Genomic DNA, 26,933 nt, shown 5'->3' on the forward strand with positions numbered 1-26,933 from the left:
AGGGTGTGCTGGGGGCAGCCCGCAAGTACCGCTGCATATTCTGGCACTGAAGTAGTGTGCCCCCAGTGTTATGTTGCTTGTGAATTGTGATGTGATGCAGGAACAAATGAGACACAGTTATAATGAGCAGGAAATGTGCTTTCATACAGACAGGTCAGGTTAGGTCAGACTAATCAGACAATGTCGTATTTATACAGGGCTGTTGAAAATGATGAAGGAAAGAACAATTTATTTATAATTATTAAGGGAACAAGAATCTGTAGATTCTCATACCAGAATGGGGGAAGGTAAGAGTTTTGGGGAAGTGAAACCTTGTACATGCAAGATCATGAGGCTTAGGAATGTGTTTTTATTATTGAAACAGATATTGGAACATAGAACACAGTGCAGGCTCCTCGGCCCATGATTGTGCCAACCTTTTAACCTATTCGAAGATTGGTCCAACCCTTCACTACTACCTAGCCCTCTACTTTTCTGTTGTCCATGTGCCTTTCTAAGAATTTGGTAAATGTCCCTAATGTATCTGTCTCTACCACCACCCTTGGCAGCAAGTTCCAGGCACCAACTGCTTGGTGTTTAAAAAAATCTATCTCTGACATCTCCTCTATACCACTTTTTCCAATTACTCCAATAGGAGTAGAATTAGGCCATTTGGCCCATCGAGTCCGCTCTGTCATTCATTCATGGCTGATCCTTCTTTTTCATGGGCGATCGTGGTCAAAGATCATTGTTCTTGGCAAATTTTTCCACAGAAGTGGTTTACCATTGCTTTCTTCTGGACAGTGTCAACACTCTCCAGAGATTGTCCGCTTTGCATCAGTGGTCTCATAACCAGGGCTTGTGATATGCACCAGCTGCTCCTGTGACCATCCACCACCTCCTCCCATGGCTTCATGTGACTCTGATCGGGGGCTAAGCAGGCGCCACATCTTGCCCCAGGGTGACCTGCAGGCTAGCAGTGGGAAGGAGAGCCTTACACCTCCTTTGGTAGAGACATATCTCCACTCAATCTAGGCCTTTCAAGGCCAACAACAAGGCAAGATTGGTCTTTTCCTGAATTGTACATTCATTTAAATTCTAGTAGGGTTTAAAAGTTGGTATTAATAGAACTGAAGAGATATAAAGCAAAATGTTTACTTATAGTGAAAAGCACACTTTATCTGTCTCCAGGAAATGTTAGTTGTTATATATTATCATTGAGTTGAAGAGTTGAACATAAGGTTGATGTCATTAATTAAATGTTCTCATTTTGCTCGGATCATTGTGCTGAGTTGAATTGAGACTGATACTGACTGTTGACGCACGTCTTTTCACAGGCACCAATGCTAAGCTTGGTCTGCGCTGCAAGGCTTGTAAGATGAGCATCCACCACAAGTGCATTGACGGTGTGGAACAGCAGCGATGCATGGGCAAACTGGTAAGCAACGCTGCGTGTCTGTCGTACGGTTACCAAGTTCAAGTCCGTCTTTATTGTCATTAGCGGAACAAGGTGCACAACACAGTACATACAGCTCACACACAACACATAAAGTAATATTACCACAAGGGTGCATTTACAACACATACTAAATAGTAAACTGTGTAATGCTACTAGTGCTTCAGAAATGATGAGACTTAGCTGGTGGCAGGGGTCTCTTGGCCTGCGGAAGAAGCTGTTTCCCGTCGGAACATTTTCTTGTCCTAATGCCATTGTATCTCCTGCCTGATGGTGGGGGGAGGGGTCAAAAAGATTGTTGATGGATGGGATCATTGAGGTCACCTGGACAATTCAAACACCGATGTCAGGATGCTGTTCGTTGATTATAGCTCAGCGTTTAACACCATCATTCCCACAGTCCTGATTGATAAGATGCAGAACCTGGACCTCTGTACCTCCCTCTGCAATTGGATCCTCGACTTCTTAACTGGAAGACCAGGATCTATGCAGGTTGGTAACTCCTCTTTGCTGACGATGAACGCTGGTGCACCTCAGGGATGTGAGCTTAGCTCACTGCTCTACTCTCATGACTGTGTGGCTAGGTATAGCTCAAATACCATCTACAAATTTGCTGATGATACAACCATTGTTATTAGGTGGAGACAAGAGGGCATACAGGAGCGAAATACACCAGCCAGTTGAGTGGTGTCACAGCAACACCTTACACTCAACGACAGTAAGACCAAAGAGCTAATTGCGGATTTTAGAAAAGGGAGGATGAGGAAACACGAACCAATCCTCACAGAGGGATCAGAATTGCAGGGAGTGAGCAGTTTCAAATTCTGGGTGTCAAGATTTTTGAGGATCTAACCTTGTCCCAACATATCAATGCATCTAGAAAGAAGGCAAGACGTCAGGTATATTACATCAGGAGTTTGAGGAGATTTGGTTTGTCACCTAAAAAACTTCAAAAACTTCTACAGATGTATCATGGAGAACATTCTGACAGGCTGAAACACTGTCTGTATGGGGTGGGGCGCTACTGTACAGGATTGAAAGAAGCTACAGAAAGTTGTACAATTAGTCAGCTCCATCTTGGGTACTAGTCTCTGTAGTAGCCAAGACATCTTCAAGGAGTGGTGCCTCAGAAAGACAGCATTCATTATTAAGGACCCCCATCACCCAAGACATGCCCTCTTCCCATTGGTACTGTCAGGTAGGAGGTACAGAAGCCTGAAGGCACACACTCAGCAATTCAGGAACAGCTTTTTCCCCTCTGTCATCCGATTCCTAAATGGATGTTGAACCCATGAACACTATCTCACTTTTTTATTATTTCTATTTTTTTAATTTAACAATTTAATATACATATATATTGTTACGGATTCAGGCAACAATAAATATATGAGTTAGGCAGGGGTCTATATAACAAATAACACGTTTATTAAACACTGAAAACAAACCCCCCAAAAGTAAACAAATCACTGACGTAACCGGAATTCAGCTGCTGTGCGGCAGCTTGAACAGTTCTTAAAGCATTGAAGCTTAAATAGTTCTTAAAGCGATGTTGCAAAAACAGTTCTTCAAAGTAGTATTGCCAAAAGTTCAAAATGCTCACAGTCCATTTAAGGGAGAGACTTTTTAAGACGATTTAAATTCTCTTTCACGTTGTGTTGCTTCGGTTCCCAAGAACGAACTTTTTCCCACGAAGAATTTACGAAACGAAACGAAATGGCTTAAAGGCACTGACCTTTCCTTTACAACACTGTTCTCAATCCTTTCTGATATTTCACAGGGATTAACACGAGAACAGTCAACGAATTCCTTCCGAATAAGGATCAAACAAGGTCGAACCTGTTTCACCGTCGAAATCGATTCTCCTCGATCTTTAACTCCCGAACTCCGATCTTCACTCTCCACTGATTCTCAACTAGCAGTATTGTAGAGAAACTGCTGGCAATGACCTTTTAAACTTTAGGCATTAGATAAAACTTCATCTTTCAACTAAACTGCGTCATAACATTAAATCACGCAGTGGCATGAAGTCAACATGGCAAATCCAGCCACGAACTGCCCCTCCACACAGGGAGGGGTCCTCCTTTTATACCCTGTAAAAAGAAACCTGTCACATGACCTCTACTGGTGGGAAAATGACGTCACTCCACCATCACAAGACCATTACCTCAAGTCCAGTATAGCTTCAACCCCAGTCACGGGACAAGGGTACCACTGTCACGTGTCACGAGTACGTAACAATATATACTCACTGTAATTAATATTTACATTTTTTTTCTATATTATCATGTATTGCATTGTACTGTTGCTGCTAAGTTAACAAATTTTGTGACATATGCCGGTGATATTAAACCTGATTCTGATTCTCAGGGTCCTATGTATGAACTATTCCTGATAAATATCTCTGATGGGTGGAAGAGAGACCTCAATGATTCTCTCAGCTGTCCTCGTAATCCTTTGTAGGAACTTGTGGTCAGATGCTTTTCAATTTCTATACCAAAAGGCGAGGTAGCGGGCCAGGACACTCTCGCTGGTGCTCCTGTAAATATTGGCTGGAATGGGGGGGAAGAGTGGGAGGCCTCACTCACCTGACTCACCTAATCTACTCGGGAAGTGGAAACACTGCTGTGCTTTCTTGACCAAAGATGTGGTGTTGAGGGACCAGGTGATATCATCTGTTATGTGCACTCCCAGAAACCTAGTGCCCCTAACTCTCTCCACGGAGGAGCTATTTATGTACAATGAAGAGTGGTCAGCCTGGATCTTTCTAAACTCCAGAATTGGCTCAATGCCACACCCAGAGATTACTCCTTGCAAAGCTGATTGTATTTTGCAGAATTTAAAATTGTTGAGCATAATGGTAAATATTTAAAAATAATGTGCCAGTAATGTTCTTTGCTCTGGTAGGAAAAGAAAATTATTATGTTGATGTATTAGGGCGGCATGGTAAATCTTGGTTAGCGTAGCACTAATACTGTGTCAGTGGTCCAGTTTCAATCTCCCCCGCCCCGCTATCTGTGAGGAGTTTGTGTTTCTCCCTGTCACCACGTGTGTTCCTCCGGGTGCCCCAGTTTCCAAACCCTTCCAAAGATGGATTTAAAGATGAAAGATTAGCTTTATTTGTCAGATGTACACCAGAACATCGAAATACACGTGAAAGGTGTCATTTGTATCAGTGACCAACAGAGTTTGAGTTTGTGCTGGGGCAGCCCGCAAGTTTAAATTCCAAGTTTATCACCACCTGTCTTTAGATATATACAACCAAATGAAACACTGTTCCTCCTGACCATGGTGCACTCACAAAACATACATCATACACAGCATATAAACCAAAATAATCCCACAAATAAACTAAATAAAATATGAAATTAAAAATGCATGTGAGTGCACAACACAGGTGAACAGTAAATGAACAGCTCGATGTTCTTTGGTGGTGGCAGGGTACTCATTGGTCTCGCAGCCCGAGGAACTCAGTCTGGCAGTCCTAGTCCTGGTGATCCTGTACCTTCCTTCTGACGGTAGTGGGTCAAGGAGGTTATGAGATGGGTGGCAGGGATCCTCAACAAGGCTTTGGGCCCTTCGTCCCGGTAAATGTCATAAAAAGTGGGGAGGGAGATCCTTTGATGGTTTTTACTGTCCGCTGTAGTGCCTTGCAGCTTCTGTACCACACGATTATGCAGCCAGACAGGACAATCTCGATGGTGCTCCTGCAGAAAGTTGTTAGAATGGGGGTGGGGACCTTGCACGTCCCAATCTCCTCAAAAAGTGTAGCCACTGCTGTGCCTTTTTGACTAATGTGGAGATGTTGTGGGTCCAGGTTATATCATCTGTTATGTGCACACCAAGGAAGTTTGTGCTCTTTACTCTCTTCATGGCATTGATGTGCAATAGAGAGTAGTCGTCTTGCACCTTTCTGAACTCCACAATCTTCCCTTTTGTCTTGTCCACGCTGAGACTCAAGTTGTTCTCGCACCATTTGACGAGCCTCTCTAGTTCCTCTCTATATGCCGACTCACCATTGTTGCTGATGAGGCCAACATCAGTAGTACCATCAGTGATGCAGTTTGAGCTGGATCTGGCATGTCAGTCCTGAGACAGCAGTGTGAACAGTAGCGGGCTGAGCACACAGTGCTGGGGGCACCTGCCCACAGCGTGATGGAGCTTGAGATGTTGGGGCCAACTCAGGCTGATTGGAGTCTTTCCATCAAGAGGTCCAAAATCCAGTAACAGAGGGAGGTGTTGAGTCCTGACAACAACAGTTTGCCCACCAGCCTCTGAGGAATGATCATGTTAAGCCATGTTTCTAGTGCCAACATGGTATGCCCACAACGTACTAACCTTAACTCTAACCCATACATCCTTGGAATGTGGGAGGAAACCCACGTGATCACAGGGAGAATGTACAACTCCTTACAGGCAGCGGGAATCGAACCCCGATCAGTAATCACGCAAATGCTACGTTACTGTGCTGCCTGTTAGCAAGTTAGTAGGTTAATTGGCACATGGGTGTAATTGGGCAGCACTAGCTCATTAGGCTGGAAGAGATGTACCTCTAAATAAAAATAAATAAATAGAAAGTGATTATTGTGATAATAGTTTGCTTAAAAGAATCGGAAGAAGGTGTTGATGTGGTAGGATTTCTCAGGTTGCTGTTGGATAGATTTAAACAATTATGCACATTTCTTCTGATTGCGTTGAATGAACCTAGTGGAATGAAAAGAGCGTTTTATGGATATACAGTAACAGAGCACCCAGAATCACAATTGGGCTTATTATCACTGACATAAATTGCGAAGTTATTTATTTTTCAGCAGCAGTACAGTGTAGAATCAGAATCAGGTTTAATATCACCGGCACAGTTCCTGAAATTTATTAACTTTGCATTAGCAGCACATTGCAATATGTGATAAATATTTTTAAAAAACCGGAATTACTGTGATTATAAGTATGTATATTCAATAGTTGAATTAAAATAAGCAATGCAAAAACAGAAATTAAAAAAAGTAGTGAGGTAATGTTGAGGGATTCAATGTCCACTTAGGAATCGGAAGGCAGAGGGGAAGAAGCTGTTCCTGAATTGCTGAGTGTGTGCTTTCAAGTTCCTGTACCTCCTTCCTGCCAGTAACAATAAGAAGAGGGCATGTCCTGGGTAGCGGGAGTCCTTAATGTTGAATGCCGCCTTCCTAAGGTACTGCGTCTTGAAGAAGTCTTGGATATTGTGGAGGTTAGCACCCCTGATGGGCAGTATATAAAATATTATATATTACAGTAAGAAATATATATTAAATATAAATTTAAAAATGCAAAAAGAGAGCAAAAATAGTGAGGTGGTGTTCATTAGTTCATTGTCCGTTCAGAAATCTGATGGTGGAGGGGAAGAAGCTGTTGCTGAAACATGGAGTGTGCGGCTTCAGGCTCCTGCACCACCTCTCTTATGGCAGTAATAAGAAGAGAGCATGTCTTGGGTGATGGGGGTACTTAATGATGGATGCCACCTTTTTGAGGCATCGCTCTTTGAAAATATCCTGTATACTGTGGAGGCTGGTGTCCATGATAGAGCTGACTGAGTTTGCAACCCTCTGCAGCTTTTCCTGATCCTGTGCTGTGGAATCTCCATTCTAAATGTTGATGCAACCAGTCAGCATGTTCTCCATGGTACATCTGTAGAAATTTGCAAGAGTCTTTGGTGATGGACCAAATCCCTCAGACTCCTAATATTGCATGGCATGCCTTCTTTGTAATTGCATTAATATGTTGGACCCAGGATAGCTCTTTAGAGACGGTAGCTGTTGACCTATTGATGAGAATTGGTGCATGTTCTCACAATTTCCCTTTCCTGAAGTTTACAATCATTTCCTTGGTCTTACTGACATTGAGTGCAGGGTTCTTGTTGTGACTCCGTTCAACCAGCTGAGCTATCTCACTCCTGTCTGCCTTCTTGTCACCAGCCAGCCCAAAGAGGCTCTTCAGCCCACCAAGCCCATGCTGACTCTTGTAGCTGTCTACAGACCACACCTGGAGTATTGTGTACAGTTTTGGTCTCCAGGGTTAAGGAAAGACATCCTGGCTGTAGAGGAAGTGCAGCGTAGATTCACGAGGTTAATTCCTGGGATGTCTGGACTGTCTTATGCAGAGGGGTTAGAGAGACTGGGCTTGTACACGCTGGAATTAAGGAGATTGAGAGGGGATCTGATTGCAACATATAAGATTATTAAGGGATTGGACAAGATAGAGGCAGGAAATATGTTCCAGATGCTGGGAGAGTCCAGTACCAGAGGGCATGGTTTGAGAATAAGGGGTAGGTCATTTAGGACAGAGTTAAGGAAAAACTTCTTCTCCCAGAGAGTTGTGGGGGTCTGGAATGCACTGCCTCAGAAGGTAGTGGAGGCCAATTCTCTGGATGCTTTCAAGAAGGAGCTAGATAGGTATCTTATGGATAGGGGAATCAAGGGATATGGGGACAAGGCAGGAACCGGGTATTGATAGTAGATGATCAGCCATGATCTCAGAATGGCGGTGCAGGCTCGAAGGGCCGAATGGTCTACTTCTGCACCTATTGTCTATTGTCTATTAATCCCACTTGCTTGTATTAGTTCCACAACCTCCTATGCCTTGATGTTTTAAATGCCTTCCCAAGTTGTTTCTTAAATGTCACCAGAGTTTCTATCTCCACTGCCGCCTCAGGAAGTGCCTTCTGGATTCCCTGAACAGGAAAAATATCTTCAACTAACCTTTGACCTCCTATGTCTCTCCTGTACCCAACCCTCTAGTCAAAGACACCTCCACCTTTAGAAAAAAAAATCTGACTGTGTATCCTCATGACATTGTATACCTCCATCATGCAATAGAACACAGACCAGTACATTACAGTACAGAACACCACTGTCTGGGTCCTTTGGCCCAAAATGTTGTGCCAAACTTGTAACCTACTCTAAACTCAATCTAACTCTTCCCTCCCACATAACCCTCCATTTGTCTATCATCCATGTGCCTATCTAAGAGTTTTTTAAATGCCCATAATATATGGATGTAATGATTTACAGTGCATATGGATAGATTGATAATTTATTGATCCCAAAGAAAATTACAGTGCCACACTAGCATTACAAGTGCACAAGTATAAATATTAGAAGAGAAGTAGAAAGAATAAAAAGTAAGTTACCACAAACAGTCTTACAGGAGGAGGCCACCTCTTCCCTGGCTATAGGTTGACTCCTTATAGAACCTAATGGCTGAGGATAAGAATGACCTCATATAGTGCTCTTTGGAGCAGTGCAGTTGTCTTACTCTTATTACTAAAAGTGCTCCTTTGTTCAACCAAGGTGGCATGCAGAGGATGAGAAACATAATGAAGTTAGTAGGTTTCTGGAGTAACAGATAATGTAAAATGTATCAGCAATGGTAGTGAGTCAACTTTTGAGCATAGAGCACAGAACAGACAGCACAGTTGAGGTCCTGTGGCCTGTAACCTCGTGCCAACCTTTTAACCTGCTCTAAGATCATCCCTCAGCCTTCTTCACTCCTGAGAAAACAAAACCAAACTCTTCTGGGAACTGAAATGCTCCAAATCCAAGCACTATCCCGGTGAACCTCTCCAACATAATCACGTCCTTCCTACAGCGTGATGCTAGGAACTGCACGTACTACCTCAGGTGTGGCCACATCAAAGCCGCAACATGGTGCCTCAGTTCCTGTTTGTTCTGCCATGTCTAATGAAGACAAGTGGCCCTTGTACCCTTTTCTCCACTTTTGCTGCCTCTATTCAGGGATTTTTGAATCACAGAACATTGTGGCAAAGAAACAGGCCCTTTGGCCCATCTAGTCTGTGCCAAACTGTTATTCTACCTACTCCCTTTAACCTGCACCTAGACCATAGCCCTCCATACCCCTCCCAGCCATGTACTTATCCAAACTACCTTTAAATGCTACAGGTGAATCCGCACCCATCACTTCAGCTTATGGATCCGATGGTACCGCTGTTCATCAAGCATACCATTTACTATGTGTACCCTTCCTGATCTGCTGAGTTCCTCAAGCACTCTTGTTTTCCATCATTAGCTGGGTATGCACAGTTCTCTTAGTAAGAATAAGTACTTTAATGATGTCAAGAAAATCCTTACATACTCTTCAAAGACACAAAGCAATAGTCAATCTCTTATGGTTCAAAGTTCAAAATACATTTCTTATCAAAGTCTGTATACTATATACAACCTTGAGATTCATCTCCTTACGGGCAGCCACAAAACAAAGAAACCCAGTAGAACCCATTTAAAAAGGAGACCGTCAAACACCCAATGTGCGTAAAAAAAGAACAAACCTTGCAAACGGTAAAAAGCAAGCAAATAACATTCAGAACTAAAGTTCACAAAAGTGAGTCTCAGCTGATCTAGGAGCCTGTTAGTTGCAGGCCGTGGCCTCAGTTTAGCAGAGACGAGTAAATTTCATGGAGCAATGAGCTGAACACCGACCCAAACCTCATCTCCGGCCCAGCATCTTGACCTTTTCAATCTGTCCCGTAGCTTAAATTGGCTGGTATTAAAGGCTTTACCAGATAAATAAAAAATAAACATTTTATTTTACGTTCTTCTTAGGATAGGGGCACGGCCATCAAAGATAGACTAAGCCATAGATAGAGTCATAAAAGACTATAGTACAGAAACAGACCCTTCAGCCCATCTAGTTCATGCCAAACTGTTGTTCTGCCATTGACCAGCACCTGGACCATAGTCCTCCTTACCTCTCCCATCCATGCACACCCAAATTTCTCTTAAATGTTGCAGTCAAACCTGCATCTGCCAATTCTGGTTTATGGATTTTATGGTCCTTTTGCTCATCAGCACTCATTAAGGTCCTACCATTTAAACTGTGTATGTTCCTTCTTTGCCCATTAATGTATCATCCCACTAACTGCACCCAAGTTTCCTTCTGATCTATATCATCCTTTGGACAACCCCCTCCCACACTTCTAAATATTGTGTCATATGCAAATTTACAAATCATATCTGCTACATCCTTAGATGGGGTGGAGTTTGTTAGGTGTGTTCAGGAAGGTTTCCTGATGCAATATGTAGAAGAAAAGAAAAGCTTACAAAAGATTCAAGAAACTAGGTAGTGTTAGAGCTCTAGAAAATTACAAGGTTGCTAGGAAGGAGTTTAAGAATAGATTAGGAGAACCAGAATGGGCCATGAGAAGGATTAAGGAAACCCCAAGGCATTCTACAAGTGTGTGAAGAGCAAGAGGATGAGCTGTGTGAGAATAGGACCAGTCAGGTGTGATAGTGGAAACATGTGCACGGAGTCAGAGGAGATAGCAGAGGTACTTAATGAATAATTTGCTTTAGTATTCACCAGGGAAAAAGACCTTGGCAATTGTGGGATGATTTACAGCGGACTGAAATGCTTGAGCTTTTAGACATTAACAAAGAGGATGTGCTTGAGCTTTTAAAAAGCATTAAGTTAGATATAACTAACTTCCCACAGTAGCCTGTGGGAAGCGAGGGAGGAGATTGCTGAGCCTCTGGTGATGATCTTTCCGTCAGCAGTAGGGATGAGAGAAGTACTGGAGATTAGAGAGTTGCAAATATTGTTCCCTTGTTCAAGAAAGGGAATAGAGATAACCCAGGAAATTATAGACCAGTAAGTCTGACTTCAGTGGTGGGCAAGTTGTTAGAGAAGATCCTGAGAGGCAGGATTTATGAGCATTTGAAGAGACATAATCTGATTAGGGATAGTCAGCATGGCTTTGTCAAGGGCAGGTCATGCCTTACAAACCTGATGAATTCTTAGCAGATGTAACAAAACACATTGATGAAGGTAGAGCAGTGGATGTAGTGTATATGGATTTCAGTAAGGCACTTGATAAGGTACCCCATGCAAGGCTCCTTCAGAAAGTAAGGAGGCATGGGATCCAAGGAGACCTAGCTTTGTGGATCCAGAATTGGCTTGCCCACAGAAGGCAAAGTGTGGTTGTAGATGGTTCATATTCTGCATGGAGGTCAGTGACCAGTGGTGTTCTGCAGGGATCTGTTCTGAGACCCTTACTCTTCGTGATTTTTATAAATGATCTGGATGAAGAAGTAAAAGGGTGGGTTAGTAAGTCTGCTGATGACATAAAAGTTGGCGGTATTGTGAATTGTGTGGAAGGTTGTCAGAGGTTACAGTGGAACATCAATAGGACACAGAAGTGGGCTGAGAAGCGGCAGATGAACTTCAAGCCCGGGTAAGTGTGAGGTGGTTCATTTTGGTGGGTCCAATTTGAAGACAGAATATAATGGTAAGACTCTTGGCAATCTGGAGGATCTGAAAGATTTTGGGGTCCGTGTCGATAGGATACGCAAATCTGCTGCGCAGATTGACAGTGTTGTTAAAAAGGCGTCTGGTGTGTTGGCATTCATCAACTGTGGACTGAGTTCAAGAGCCATGAGGCACTGCTACAGCTATATAAGACCTTGGTAGACCCCACTTGGAGTACTGTGTTCAGTTCTGGTCACCTCACTACAGGAAGGATGTGGACACTATAGACGGAGTGCAGAGGAAATTTACAAGGATGTTGCCTGGATTGGAGGGCGTGCCTTATGAGAATAGGTTGAGTGAACTTGGTCTTTTCTCCTTGGAGCGACAGAGGATGAGAGGTGACCAGATAGAGGTATATAAGATGATGACAGGCATTGATGGTGTGGATAGCCAGAGGCTTTTTCCCAGTGCTGAAATGGCTAACACAAGGGAGCATAGTTTTAAGGTGCTTGGAAATAGGTACTAAGGGGATGTTGGGGTTAAGTTTTTCACACAGAGAGTGGTGGGTGTGTGGAATGGGCTGCCGGCGGTAGTTGTGGAAGTGGATACAATAGCGTCTTTTAAGAGACTCTTAGCTAAGACATGGAGCTTAGAAAAATAGAGGGCTGTGTGCTAGGGAAATCCTAGGCAGTCTCTAGAGTAGGTTACGTAGTCAGTACAACATTGTGGGCCGAAGGGCCTGTAATGTGCTGTTGATTTCTGTGTTCTATGTTCTACATTTGTAGCCAATGTACACTCAGTGACCACTTTAATAGGTCCACCTGCTCTTTAATGCAAATATCTAATCAGCCAATCGTATGACAGAAGCTCAGTGCATAGAAGCATGCTGACATGGACAAGAGGTTTAGTTGTTCAAACCAAACAGCAGAATGAGGAAAAATGTGATCCAAGTGAGAATGGATCAAGTCCCTTCCCAGCGTATATGATGAATAAACTCTTCTCCGTCTTCCAGCTGGGTACAGGTATCAATTTTAACCAAAGTTTCAATGACAAACTCTGCCACCTACCCAGAGAAACTGGCAGTAGCAGAAAATTGCATTCACAACGGCCATAGGATTGACTTTGACAGCACAAAACTACTGTGCTGTGCCAATGGTTTTTGGGACCACCTGGTGAAGAAAGCCATTGAAATAAAACTAAAGGAAAATGTTTTTAACAAAGGCAAAGGTCTTGCTCAAAAAATGAACTGCAATTTGATTGTAAAGAAGATGGGACAGTGGAATCCTGATTGGATGAGATTAACCAATCAGGAGGGACGGATGATAAAGGTATAAATACTACCAGACTAGGCATGCCCAGGCATTATACCTGATGAAGATGGCACAGTTTGTCATTGAAATGTCAGTTAAAATTGATACTTGTTCCCGGCTAGAAGTTAGAGAAGAGCTTATTCGTGATCTAATTGACTTTTGACTGTGGAATGATTATGCTGCCAGACGGGGTGGTTTGAATTTCTCAGAAACTGCTGATCTCCTGGGATTTACATGCAGTCTCTAGAGGTTACAGAGAATGGTGTGAAAACACCTTGTTAATGGGAAAGGTCAGAGGAGAATGGCCAGACTGGTTCAAGCTGACAGGAAGAGGACAGTAACTCAAATAACCATGCATTACAACAGTGGTGTGCAGAGGAACATCTCTGAATGCACAACACATGAAGTGGATGGGAAACAGCAGCAGAAGATCATGAACACACACTCAGTGGCTACTTTATTAGGTACAGGAGGTATCCAGTAAACTGGCCACTGAGGGTCGATCAAATCAAAGGTCCCAGCACTGGCTGGCATACAACAGGACACAGACTTACAATCAGATAAAACAACATTCCAACACCTCTGTCTGCCTACCGTGGGATCCACTTTACCAGTTTGCTCATGATCCCATGGACTCTAGCCTTTTGGATTTGACTACCTTGTCAAAGGGCACGTTAATGTCCGTGTAGACAATATCTGACATTCTACTCTTGGTAATAATGCTTAGTCATCTCGTAACATCAATCTGTGAGACAAGATTTCCCATGAGCAAATCCATGCTGACAATCCCTAATCAATCTTTCCAAGGGTTTATCTTTTTTTATTTAGAAATACATTACAGTAACAAGCCCTTCTGGTTCAACAAAACCGCAATGTACTTTGGACAAATAGATCTGAATCTTAAAAATTGAAGCTTTGCTTTATTAATCACATGTACATCGAAACATACAGTCATATACGTCATTCGTGTCAAACAACTCAATGAGAATTGTGCTGGGGGGGCAGCCCACAAGTGTCACCATTTTCCAGACCCAACGTAGCATGCTGACAATTTACTAATCCTAGTGGTATGTATTTGGAATGTGGAGAAAACTGGAGCACCCAGAGGAAACCCAGGTGGTCATGGAGAGACTGCAGTCAGAATCGAACCTTCATTGGTGATTGCTGGTGCAGTAATGTGTTTGCAATAAACATCACAATGCTACACCACCCCCTGAATCTGTGTCTGAATTACATCCATGTTACCAAACCATCAACTAACCCTAAAAGAAACTTACCTGTGACATCCCCCTACACTTTCCTCTAATCACCTTAAAATTATCCACCCTTGTATTAGCCATTTCCACCTTGGGAAAGTTACTTGGCTCACTACCTGATCTATGCCTCTTACTATCTTGCACATCTTTATATAAGCTCTACTTGGTTTATACTTATGACTACGTGGCTAAGCACAGCTCCAGTGCCATTTTCAAGCTTCCTGATGCCACCACTGTCGTAGGCCAAATCAAAGGTGGTGATGAATCAGCATTAGATTAGAAATCTGGCTGAGTGGTGCCACAACAACAACCTCTTACTCAATGTCAGCGAAACCAAAGAGATGATTATTGACTTCAGGAGGAGGAAACTGGAAGTCCATGAGCCAGTCCTCATCGGAGGATCAGAGGCAGAGAGGGTGAGCAACTTTAAATTCCTCTGTGTTATCATTTTGGAGGACGTGTCCTGGACCCTGCGCCTTAGTGCAATTATTGATTTTGCAAATATACGGCATGACAACTAAAACTTTGACAAACTTCTATAGATGTGAGATGGAGAGTATATTAATTAGCTGCATTACAGCCTGGTATGGAAACACCAATGCCCATGGAAGGAAAATCTTACAAAAAGTAGTAGATATGGTCTAGACCATCGCGTTTAAAGCCTTTCCCACCACTGAGAACATCTACATGGAGCATTGTTGGAGGAAAGCAGCATCCATCATCAAGGACTCTCCACCACTTAAGTCATGTTCTCTTCTTGCTGCTGCCATCAGAAAGAAGGTACCAGAACTTCAGGACTCACTCCACCAGGTTCAGGAACAGTTATTACCCATCAACCATCAGGCTCCTGAACCAAAGGGGATAACTTCACTCAACTTCACTTGCTCCATCATTGAAATGTTCCCACAACCACTGGACTGACTTTCAAGGACTCTTCATCTCATTCTCAATATTTATTGTTCATTTATTTATTATTATTATTTCTTTTTTTGAATTTGCAGTTTGATGTCTGTTGCACACTAATTGAACTCCCAAGTTGGTGTTGTCTTTCATTGATTCTATTATGTTTATTATCCTATTGTGGATTTATTGAGTATGCCCACAAGAAAATTAATCTCAGGGTTGTATATGGTGACATATATGTACTTAGATAATAACTTTGAACTTTGAAGTCACATCCCATTCTCCTTCACTCCAAAGAGTGAGTCCTAACACACTCAATGTATCCTCTTAAGACATGCACTCCAATCAAAGAGGCATTCTGAAAAAATGTCCACTGTATCCTCTCTAAAACTTCCACATCCTTCCTAACATAACAACACAACCCCACCATAGACTGCCACAAGCCTAGCTGTGAAAGGAAGAGGGTTGGGCAGGGGGTTAGCAACCCCTTCCATTAAGAGCCCAGTGCTAGAGAAAAACTAACAGAAGCTCCAAAGACCTCATCCCTGGGAGAAGAAAGATCTTCACTTAGAAGATGTTTGAAGTCATGTGGTGAAATGGAAGCCATAGGACCAATCAGCCTTTGACCCACGATTGAGGAGTCTGGAAAGCTGTTGTCAATGGCCTGTGCCCCAGGAGGTGATGGGCTTAAGAAGAAGATCGGATCACAGTATTCCAGTTGTGGTCGACTAACTAGGGTTTTATAAAGCTGGAACGATACTTTGTGGCTCTAAGTCAGAGCTAGCTGGAGATTAATGATATTGTTGGAGATCCACATTTTCATTCTAGCTTGCACACCTAAGCAAGATAATTAGTGTTTTTACTGATCATCTAATTAAAGCCATTTCAACTTAATTGAAAATCAGTTAATTAACTTTTACTTGAGAGCTTGGTGCATTGTCTGGTATGACAATGGGAACTGATTTTATTTTAAAAGCTACTTAATTAACATATACACCCCATCCAGATTTTATTATAAAGACATAACATCATAGACTGAAGGGCCTGTACTGTGCCGTGCTATGTTCTGTGAGAGCATGTTAGTTAGGATAGGAATATCATTAATCTGCAGCAAGTTCTGCCTTAGAGCCGTGGAATAACACCTCATCTTCATAAAACCCTGGTTAGACCACACTTGGAGTACTATGTTCAATTCTTCTTAAGCTTGTTTTGTTTCTGTTGCTGTTTGTGCAATTCTTTTTTTTGTGCATGGGGAGGGGATTGATGCCTTTCTTTATTTATTTGTTTTGTTGCTGTCTGTGGGGACGACAAATTTCAGGGTTGTATACTGCACACAAGCTTTGGTAATAAACACACATTGGATCATAGAATCTTTGAGCTAGGACTTTTCTCTCTGGAGTGGAGGATGAGAAGTGACTTGTTAGAGGTGTACATTATGATAAGAGGCATAGAGCGAATGGATAGCCAGAGGCTGTTTTCCAGGGTGGAAATGGCTAATTTGAGGGGGCATAATTTTAAAGTGACCAGAGGGAAGTTTAGGGGGGATGTCTGAGGTAAGTTCTTCACACAGAGAGTGGTGGGTGCATGGAGCACTCTGCCAGAGGTGGTGGTAGAGGCAGTTACGTTAGGGGTATTTAAGAAACTCTTAGATAGGCACATTGATGTTTGAAAAATGGAGGGCTATGTAGGAGGGAAGGGTTCAATTGACCTTAGGTTAAAAGTTCGGCACAACATTGTGGGACAAAGGGCTTGTACTGTGTTTCTGTTCTATGCTTCAAGTCCTATTCAGGGGCCTGAAACTGGAGCACCACATTTGGTCTCTATGCTCTTTCATGTCATTGAGATATGGCAGAGAAAGAGTCTCTTTAGATCTTCAAGTCAACACTTTCAGTCAACCATCCATTTACAGTTTGTTTGTTCATTATGTGCTGTGAAAGGATGTGCTGACATTGAAGAGGGTTCAAAGGAGGTTCATGAAAATGATCCCGCGATTCAAAGGCTTGTCACATGAAGAGTGTTTGATGGCTCTGGGCTTGTGCTCAGTGGAATTCAGAAGAATGAGAGATGATCTCATTGACACCTATTGAATGTAGAGTGGATGTGGAGAGAATATTTCCTATGGTGGGGGAGCCTAAGACCAGAGAACACAGTCTCAGAATAGAGAGGCATCCTTTTAGAATGGAGATGAGGAGGAATTTCTTTAGCTAGAGAGTGGTGAATCTGTGGAAATCATTGCCACAGGTGGCTGTGGAGGCCTGGTCATTTGGCATTTAAGGCAGAGATTGACAGATTCTTGAATAGTCAGGGAATGAAGGGATACAGGGAGAAGGCAGCAGATTGATGCTGAGAGGGAAATGGATCAGCCATGGTGAAATGGTGGAGCAGACTCGATGGGCCAAATGGCCTAATTCTGCTCCTATATCTTATGGTCTTATTACGGTGTGGTATTATGGTCCCTTCTGGGCAGTGTCTTTTACAAGGCGGGTGATCCCAGCCATTATCGATATTCTTCAGAGATTATCTGCCTGGTGTCAGTGGTCGCATAACCAGGGCTTTGTGATAAGCACTAGCTGCTCATACGACCATCCACTACCTGCTCCCATGGTTTCACGTGACCCTGATTGGGGGGCTAAGCAGTTGCTACACCTTGTCCAAGGGTGACCTACAGGCTCGTGATGAGCACCTTAACATCTCCTTCGGTAGAGACGTTTCTCCAACCTGCCACCCATTATTTAGAGTAATCCTACAGATTAATACCATTCTTTCTTCTCCTCACATTCTCATCAAGACTGGTGTTGTGGATAGCATGGAAGTCTGGAAAGAATCCAGCAGGATATAGATCAGTTTCAGATATGGGCAGAGAAATGGCAGATGAAGTTTAACCCAGACAAATGTGAAGTGTTGCATCTTGGTAGGTCAAATGCAAAGACACAATACACTGTGAAGGGCAAGTTACTTAACAATGTTGATGAGCAGAGGGATCTTGGGGTCCAAATTCATAAAACCATAGAACCATAGAACATTACAGCACAGAAAGAGGCCTTTTGGCCCTTCTTGGCTGTGTCGAACCATTTTTCTGCCTAGTCCCACTGACCTGCACCTGGCCCATATCCCTCCATTCACCTCTCATCCATGTACCTGTCCAAGTTTTTCTTAAATGTTAAAAGTGAGCCTGCATTTACCACTTCATCTGGCAGCTCATTCCACACTCCCACCACTCTCTGTGTGCAGAAGCCCCCCTTAATGTTTGTTTTAAACTTTTCCCCCCTTCACCCTTAACCCATGTCCTCTGGATTTTTTTCTCCCCTATCCTCAATGGAAAAAGCCTGCTTGCATTTATAGCTCCCTGAAAGTTGATACACAGGTTAATGTAGCATATGGCATACTTGCCTTTATTAATCAAGGCATTGAGTTCAAAAGTCAGGAAGTTATGTTGCAGCTTTATAAAACTGTAATTTGGCTGCTTCTGGAGTTCTACATACAGTTCTAGTCACCCTGTCATAGGAAGGGTGCAGAAGAGGTTTATCAGGATGCTGCCTGGATTAGAGGGCATGTGCTATAACGAGAGGTTGGACAAACTTGGGTTGTTTTCTCTAGAGTGGTGGAGGCTGAGGGGAGATCTGACAGAGTTTTATAAGATTATGAGAGGCATGGACAATAACTTTTTCCCAGGGTTAAAATATCTAATAGCAGAGGGCATTCACGTAAGATGGGAGGGGGGTGTGGGTCATTGCAAAGGAGAAGTGAAGGTCAAGTTTTTATTCAGAGAGTGTTTGGTGCCTGGAACGCGCTGCTTGGGGTGGCTGTAGAGTCACAAAATTGTGCCCCCTTATATTAGCGATTTCCACCTCTGGGGGTGGTGGTAGAAGTGGATATGGCTAATATAAGGGGGCATAATTTTAAGGTGATTAGAGGGAAGTTTAGTGGGGGGATGTCTGAGGTAAGTTCTTCACACAGAGAGTGGTGGGTGCATGGATCACGTTGCCAGGGATGGTGGAAGAGCCGTTTACATGTGTACATGAATGTGAGGAAAATGGAAGGATAGGGTCATTGTGTGGGAAGAAGAGTTTAGTTTAGTTGGCTATTTGATTACTAATTTAGTTGGTTTGGTGGACAGAAGTGCCTGTTTCTGTGCTGTACTGTTCTGTGTTCTGATTGGGGGAGTCCATCACCAGAAACACAGGGCAGTTGTTAGCAGCTGATGAACCTGCCTCACGTACGATCCGGGAAGACACTGGAGAACCTAAGGGAAAAACTTACATCAATGGGAGGGCATACAAACCCCACAAAGCACTGGAGGTCAGTACTGACTCTGACTCCCTGGCACCGCGAGGCTGTAATCAACAGGGCAGGAAGAATTGTCCCTGGTTTCTCATCTGAGACCCTGAAATTTATGGGATTAAATTCAACTTGAGATGAAATTACGTTTGTCTCAGATGCTTCCAGTGGTCAACAAGCCTTCTGGACCCCTTGTTAAAAGCAGCACATTTTAGAAGATGGTAAGTTCACCTGAACCATAAGACATAGTTGTCAAATTAGGCTATTTGGCTCATCGAGTATGCTCTGCCAATAAATCTGCTTATTTATTGTCCCCTCAACCCCATTCTCCTGCCTTCTCTCCGTAACCTTTGACACCCTTACTAATCACGAACTTATCAACCTCTGCTTTAAATATACTTAATAGACAATAGACAATAGGTGCAGAAGTAGACCATTCGGCCCTTCGAGCCTGCACCGCCATTTTGAGATCACGGCTGATCAATTCCTTATCAATACCCGGTTCCTGCCTTGTCCCCATATCCCTTGATTCCCCTATCCATAAGATACCTATCTAGCTCCTTCTTGAAAGCATCCAGAGAATTGGCCTCCACTACCTTCCGAGGCAGTGCATTCCAGACCCCCACAACTCTCTGGGAGAAGAGGTTTTTCCTTAACTCTGTCCTAAATGACCTACCCCTTATACCCCATGCCCTCTGGTACTGGACTCTTCCAGCATCTGGAACATATTTCCTGCCTCTATCTTGTCCAATCCCTTAATAATCTTATATGTTTCAATCAGATCCCCTCTCAATCTCCTTAATTCCAGCGTGTACAAGCCCAGTCTCTCTAACCTCTCTGCGTAAGACAGTCCAGACATCCCAGGAATTAACCTCGTGAATCTACGCTGCACTTCCTCTACAGCCAGGATGTCCTTCCTTAACCCTGGAGACCAAAACTGTACACAATACTCCAGGTGTGGTCTCACCAGGGCTCTGTACAAATGCAAGAGGATTTCCTTGCTCTTGTACTCAATTCCCTTTGTAATAAAGGCCAACATTCCATTAGCCTTCTTCACTGCCTGCTGCACTTGCTCATTCACCTTCAGTGACTGATGAACAAGGACTCCGAGATCTCTTTGTATTACTCCCTTACTCAACTCTATACCGTTCAGATAATAATCTGCCTTCCTGTTCTTACTCCCAAAGTGGATAACCTCACACTTATTCACATTAAACGCCATCTGCCAAGTATCTGCTCACTCACCCAGCCTATCCAAGTCTCCCTGAATTCTCCTAACATCCTCATCACATGTCACACTGCCACCCAGCTTAGTGTCATTAGCAAATTTGCTGATGTTATTTTCTATGCCTTCATCCAAATCGTTAACGTAAATGGTAAACAGCTGTGGTTCCAATATCGAGCCTTGGCCTCCACGGTTGTCTGTGGCAATGAATTCCACAGTCTCACCACCTCTTGCTAAAGAAATTCCTCCTCACCTCTGTTCTAAAGTGATGTCCTTGAGGCTGCGCCCTCTGGTCCTAGACTCCCCCACTGTAGGAAACACCCTCTCCTTGTTTACTCTGTGTGGGTCTTTCAATATTCGATAGGAACCATGCTGAAACAAATGGACTGATACCTCTTGGAGATTGGGGGAAGGAGTGGTGGGGTGGAAAGGGACTGAGAGGAGGGGAAGAATTTTAACTGATCTGTATCTTTCATTCAACACCCGGGTGAGAATAGATTACGTGAGAATTGCACAGTGTTTCCTTTCATTGACATTTGGAAACTGATCATTAAATTTTTAATCAAAGTAGCAAAAGTGAAATTTTGTCAGTTAATGGCAGCTGGTAAGTAGTCATTGAAATAAGATGCCAAATTACTGCACTGCATCTCAGTGGGCTGAAATATAAAACCTTCTGATGACTTGATAAATGTTTTAGTGTTTATTAATGAGCCATTAGGCTTCAGCATGCACTGTAGATGTCTGAATTAAAGAAATAAATATCTTTAATAGTCATTTCTATGCCACATATTAAAGCTGCTTACAAATATACAAAAACTCTGCCTTTATGTGACCATTGGAGTAGGAAATTTGTGGATGACACCACAATTGGAGGGCATAGTGGACATCAAGGAATGTTATCAGAGCTTGCAGTTAGATCTGGACCAACAGGAAAAGTGGTAGATGGGATTTAATGCAGATGCATGTGAGGTGTTGTACTTTTTGGGTGGACAAACCAGGGCAGGACTTACACGGTGAGCGGTAGGGCACTGAGGAATGCACAGATGGATCTGCGAATGCAGATCCATAATTCCTTGAAAGTGATGTCCCAGGCGGATAGGGTTGTAAAGAACTTCTGGCACATTGACCTTCATAAATCAAAGAGTACAGGAGCTGGGATGTTATTTTGAAGTTGTATAAGATGTTGTTGAGGTAAAATTTTTCTTTCAGGGAACTATATACTTGAACTCCAAGATCCCTCTGCTCATCAACACTTGTAAGGATCTTCCCATTAACAATGTACTGCCTCTTTACGTTTGATCTAACAAGCTACAACATTTCATATTTGGCCAGGTTAAATTCCATCTGCTATTTCTCTGCCCATATCAGCAACTGACTTATATCCCATTCTATCTGTACCAGTCATCTACGTATCTTCATATCATCTGCAAACTCACCCATTTACATTTTCATCCATTTATATACATCACAGACAGCAGCGGTCCCAGCACATATCCCTGTGGAACGCCGCTAATCACAGACCTCCATCTAGCACAAGTCCCTTCAACCAGCACCCTCTGTTTTCCATGGGCAAGCCAGTTCTGAATCCAAACGGGCAATTCACCATGCATCTTAAACTTCTGGATGAGCCTCCCATGATGGACCTTGTCACACACCTGACTAAAATTCATGTAGACTATACCCACAGCTTCACCTTCATCAGTCACACTTGTCACCTCATCAAACAACTCAAAACTCTCACAAAGCCAGGCTGGTCCCTAATGAGACCATGGCTTTCCAAATACATATAAACCCTGTCCCTAAGAAGTCAATCCAGTAACTTCCCTACCACAGACACCAGACTCACTGATCTATACTTTCCAGGATTATCCCTGGTTCCCTTCTTGAATAATGAAACAACATTAGCTACTCACCAGGCTTCCGGGATCTTGCCTGTGGCTGGAGAAGATGCGAAAATATTGATCAAGGTCCCAGCAATCTCTTGCTTTTCTCAATAACTTGCGGTATATCCCAGCAGGCCCTGGGAACTTACCCACCTTAATGCTCGTTATGAGATCCAACACTGTCTCCTCCTTTTCTGCAAAAAGCCCTTGCATTTTAATATACTCGACACTGATCTCCCAAGTTTCCATATCATTCTCCTTGGTACATACTGATGTAAAGTACTCATTAAGGATCTCACCCACATCCCCTGCATCCCTTTATCCTTGTGTGGTCCTACTCTCCATCTCATTATCCTTTTGCTCTTGATGAATGTCTAAAATGCCTTAGGATTCCCTTTAATCCTACTTGCCAAAGACTTTTCTTGGCTCCTCCTGGCTTTCCTAATCCCCTTCTTGTGTTCTTTTCTGGCTTCTTTATAATCCCAAAGGGATCTGTTTGATTCTCACTTCCATGGCTTTACATACTTTTCCTTTTTCTTCTTGTTAAGTTCATCACCTCTCTGGACATCCAAGGTTCTCTTACCTTACCATTCTTGTCCTTTCTTCTGGCTGGAACGTACCTGTCCTGTACTCTGTGCAGCTGGTCTTTAAACACTCTGCGTCTCAATATCACCAAGACCAAGGAGATGGTGGTGGACTTTAGGAGATCTAGGCCTCATATGGAGCCAGTGATCATTAATGGAGAATGTGTGGAGCAGGTTAAGACCTACAAGTATCTGGGAGTACAGTTAGACGAGAAGCTAGACTGGACTGCCAACACAGATGCCTTGTGCAGGAAGGCACAGAGTCGACTGTACTTCCTTAGAAGGTTGGCGTCATTCAATGTCTGTAGTGATATGCTGAAGATGTTCTATAGGTCAGTTGTGGAGAGCGCCCTCTTCTTTGTGGTGGCGTGTTGGGGAGGAGGCATTAAGAAGAGGGACACCTCACATCTTAATAAGCTGGTAAGGAAGGCGGGCTCTGTCGTGGGCAAAGTACTGGAGAGTTTAACATCGGTAGCTGAGCGAAGGGCGCTGAGTAGGCTACGGTCAATTATGGAAAACTCTGAACATCCTCTACATAGCACCATCCAGAGACAGAGAAGCAGTTTCAGCGACAGGTTACTATCGATGCAATGCTCCTCAGACAGGATGAAGAGGTCAATACTCCCCAATGCCATTAGGCTTTACAATTCAACCGCCAGGACTTAAGAACTTTTTAAAAGCTATTATTAATGCTTTTTGAGATAGTGATTTAGATGCATATCATATTTTTCACTGAGTTAAGTATTGTATGTAATTAGTTTTGCTACAACAAGTGTATGGGACATTAGAAAAAAAAGTTGAATTTCCCCATGGGGATGAATAAAGTATCTATCTATCTATCTATCTATACGTCGGACGTGGACTTGTTCCCAATTAGCTCTCCCTATTTCCTGCCTCATACTCTGGTAATTAAATACTCTCCTACAAGGTCCATACTTACCCTTATCAAAAGCCATCTTAAAATTTAAGGAGCTGTGGTCACTGTTCCTTAACTGTTCACCCACTGAAAGGTCAGTCACCTGGCCAAGCTCATTGCCCCACACCAGGTCTTGTACAGCCCCTTCTCATGTTTGACTATCTACATTTTGATTTTAAAAAACCCTCCTGGATGCACTTAACAAATTCTGCTCCATCTAAACTTCTTGCACTCAGGAGGTCCCAGTTGGTGTAAGGGAAGTTGAGTTCTCCCAAGACAACAACCGAATTGTTTTGACACCTTTCCTTAATCTTATTATAAACGTTACTTCATTCTCCTTTCTTCTCTCTGTAACCTTTTATGCCCTGATTTATCAGGAACCTATCAATCTCCGGCTTAAATACACCCAGTGATCTGGCCTCTACAGCTGCCTGTTGCAACAAATTGCACAGATTCAGCACACTCTGGCTAAAGAAATTCCTCCCCATCTCTGTTCTAAAAGGATGCCCTCTATTCTGAGGCTGTGCCCGATAGTCCTAGACTCACACAGCATAGGAAACATCCTCCCCACGTCCATGCTATCTAGGAGTTTCAACATTCGATAGGTTTCATGAGATTACCCTTATTCTTCTAAATTCCAGCGAGCACCTCACCTGTTGCTAAGGATGAGTTAAACATGTCTGCTGGGGTCCCTGCAATTTCTGCACTTGCCTCCCACTTTGTCAGGCCCTGGAGGTTTATCTGCTCTTGTTTGCCTCAAGACAGCAATCACCTGCTCCTCTGTAAACTGTTTACGGTCCATATCTTTGCTAGTGCTTTGCCTTCCTATTATAGACTCTGCATCTGTCTCTGCAAAAAATCTATTTCAGATCTCCCCATCTCTTTTGGTTCCATGCATAGATTATCACTCTCTCTTCCAGAGGACTAGTTTTGTCCCTTGCAATCCTCTTGCTCTTAATATATCCGTGAAAACCCTGAGGATTGTCCTTCACTTTGTCTGCTAGAGCAACCTCATGTCTTCTTTTAGACCTTCTGATTTCCTTCTTAAATGTTCTCTTGCATTTCTTACATAGTACTTTATAAGCACCTCATCTGTTCCTCCCTTCCTATACCTGCTATTCACGTCCTTTTTCATAACCATGGCCGCAATATCTCTCAAAAACCAAGATTCCCTGAAACTGTTATCCTTGCATTTTATTCCATGGTCCCGGCGACTTATCTAACTTAATGCTTTCAAAAGCTCCAGCACACCCTCTTTCTTAATGTCTATGTGCTCAAGCATTTCAGTCCGCTGTAAGTCATCCCACAATTACCAAGGTCCTTTTCCCTGGTGAATACTGAAGTAATACTGAACCACTCCACTATCTGTTCTGATGCTCTGCTTCCCATCCCATTAAAATACACACTTAAAACAATCAGTCCCAAATGCATAACGGCTTTTTCTACTATAGTTTTGTGCGACTAGAACTAGAGGTCATGGATTAAGGGTGAAGAGTGATTTGGGAGTTGATGCCCTTACTGTGTTTTTGTTAGATTTTTGTGTGTGGGGGGGTGTATTTCATGTGGGGTGGAGGGGTGTTTGGGACCCAATATTCTTGTTGTGTTTTGTGCGGGGGCTTGGGGGGGGGGTGGCAGTGAGGTGGTTGATGATTCTATTGCTGTTCTTTTTTGTGCAGGAGGGGTGGGTGGGTTTTGCTGTTTCTCTCCGAACTGACTTCCGTGGTTTTTCTCGGTTTCGTGGCAATCTGGAGAAGAAGAATCTCAGAGATGTGCACTGTATACATACTTTGATAATAAGTGAATCTTTGTACTTTTTTTTTGAAGCTTTGAAAGGTGATATGTTTAAAGGGAACATGAGTGGAAATATCTGCTCTCAGAGGGTGGTGAGAGTGTGGAACGAGGTGCCAGCAGATGTGGTGGATTTTGATTTGATTTCAACACTTAAGAGAAATTTGTAAAATATGGAGGGCTATGGTTCACACACAGGTAGATTAATAGTTCAACATGGAGTGAATGGACCAAAGGGCCCTTTTCTGTGCTGTAGTGTTCCATGACTCTATAACTCTAAATGCTTCACATACATTCCCAGGATCATTTTTGTGAACTTCCTCTGGCCCCTCTCCAGTTCCAGCTCAGCTTTCCTTTGATATGGAGCCCAGAATTTATCATAATATTCCAAATGTGGTCTGATCATCGCCTTATAGAGCCGTAGCGTTACATCCTTGTTTTTATTTTCTCGTCCTTTTGAAATGAACGCTGGCACTGCATTTGTCTTCCCTTTCACACTGTTTAAAATAAAAGGTTTGTGTACTAATCGCCCGATTTCATTCTTGCCATGTCATTTACGTCCATCACCAATCGCCACAAGAAGGTGGTGGAAGAGCATGAACTACATTCGTTCTTTCTAGTGGCTTGCTTAACCTGTTCTGAGATTATCTGAGAGACAAGCCTGTTACACAGCAGATTCTGGAGACGCTGGAAATCTTGAGCAACATGCACAAAATACTGGTCAGGCAGCATCTATGGAGAGGGATGGACAGTCAATGTTTTGGTCCAACTTGAAGAACGTTGCTTGTCCATTTCTCTTAATAGGTAGTGGCTGAGTTCCTCCAGTGTTCTGTGTGAATCATTTTGGTGTTGACAGTTTTATAGTCACTTAAACCTTTCTTCCATTTTAATTTGACAATTAAGTGCAATCACCAATTCCTTTTAGTAGTTAATTTCAGTAAATTAGTTACTTCAGATAGTTTACATGAAAATCAGAAACACAAATCATATTGTAAGAATCTCCATTGCAATGAAAATTCAAATTAAATTGTTGTCTTCAGTTTTTTTCTGAGAGCTTTTGGTTTGAATTTAATTTTCTATCGGCCTTTTTACAGTTTGCTAAGGCTATTGGGGAGAGTTTAAACT

The 26,933-nt window shown here is 42.9% G+C and overlaps 1 protein-coding gene across 1 annotated transcript in view; it reads left to right on the top strand.

Annotated features, from left to right (window-relative positions):
* Positions 1 to 26,933, top strand: part of stac (SH3 and cysteine rich domain) — a 158,407-nt gene that overhangs the window by 66,608 nt on the left and 64,866 nt on the right. The window contains exon 3 of the mRNA XM_073041282.1: positions 1,317 to 1,417. Coding sequence (XP_072897383.1) covers positions 1,317 to 1,417 — 101 coding nt within the window. The remainder of the gene's footprint in view (positions 1 to 1,316; positions 1,418 to 26,933) is intronic.

The sequence above is a fragment of the Hemitrygon akajei genome, chromosome 1, assembly GCF_048418815.1.
Source record: "Hemitrygon akajei chromosome 1, sHemAka1.3, whole genome shotgun sequence".
Classification (NCBI taxonomy): domain Eukaryota; kingdom Metazoa; phylum Chordata; class Chondrichthyes; order Myliobatiformes; family Dasyatidae; genus Hemitrygon; species Hemitrygon akajei.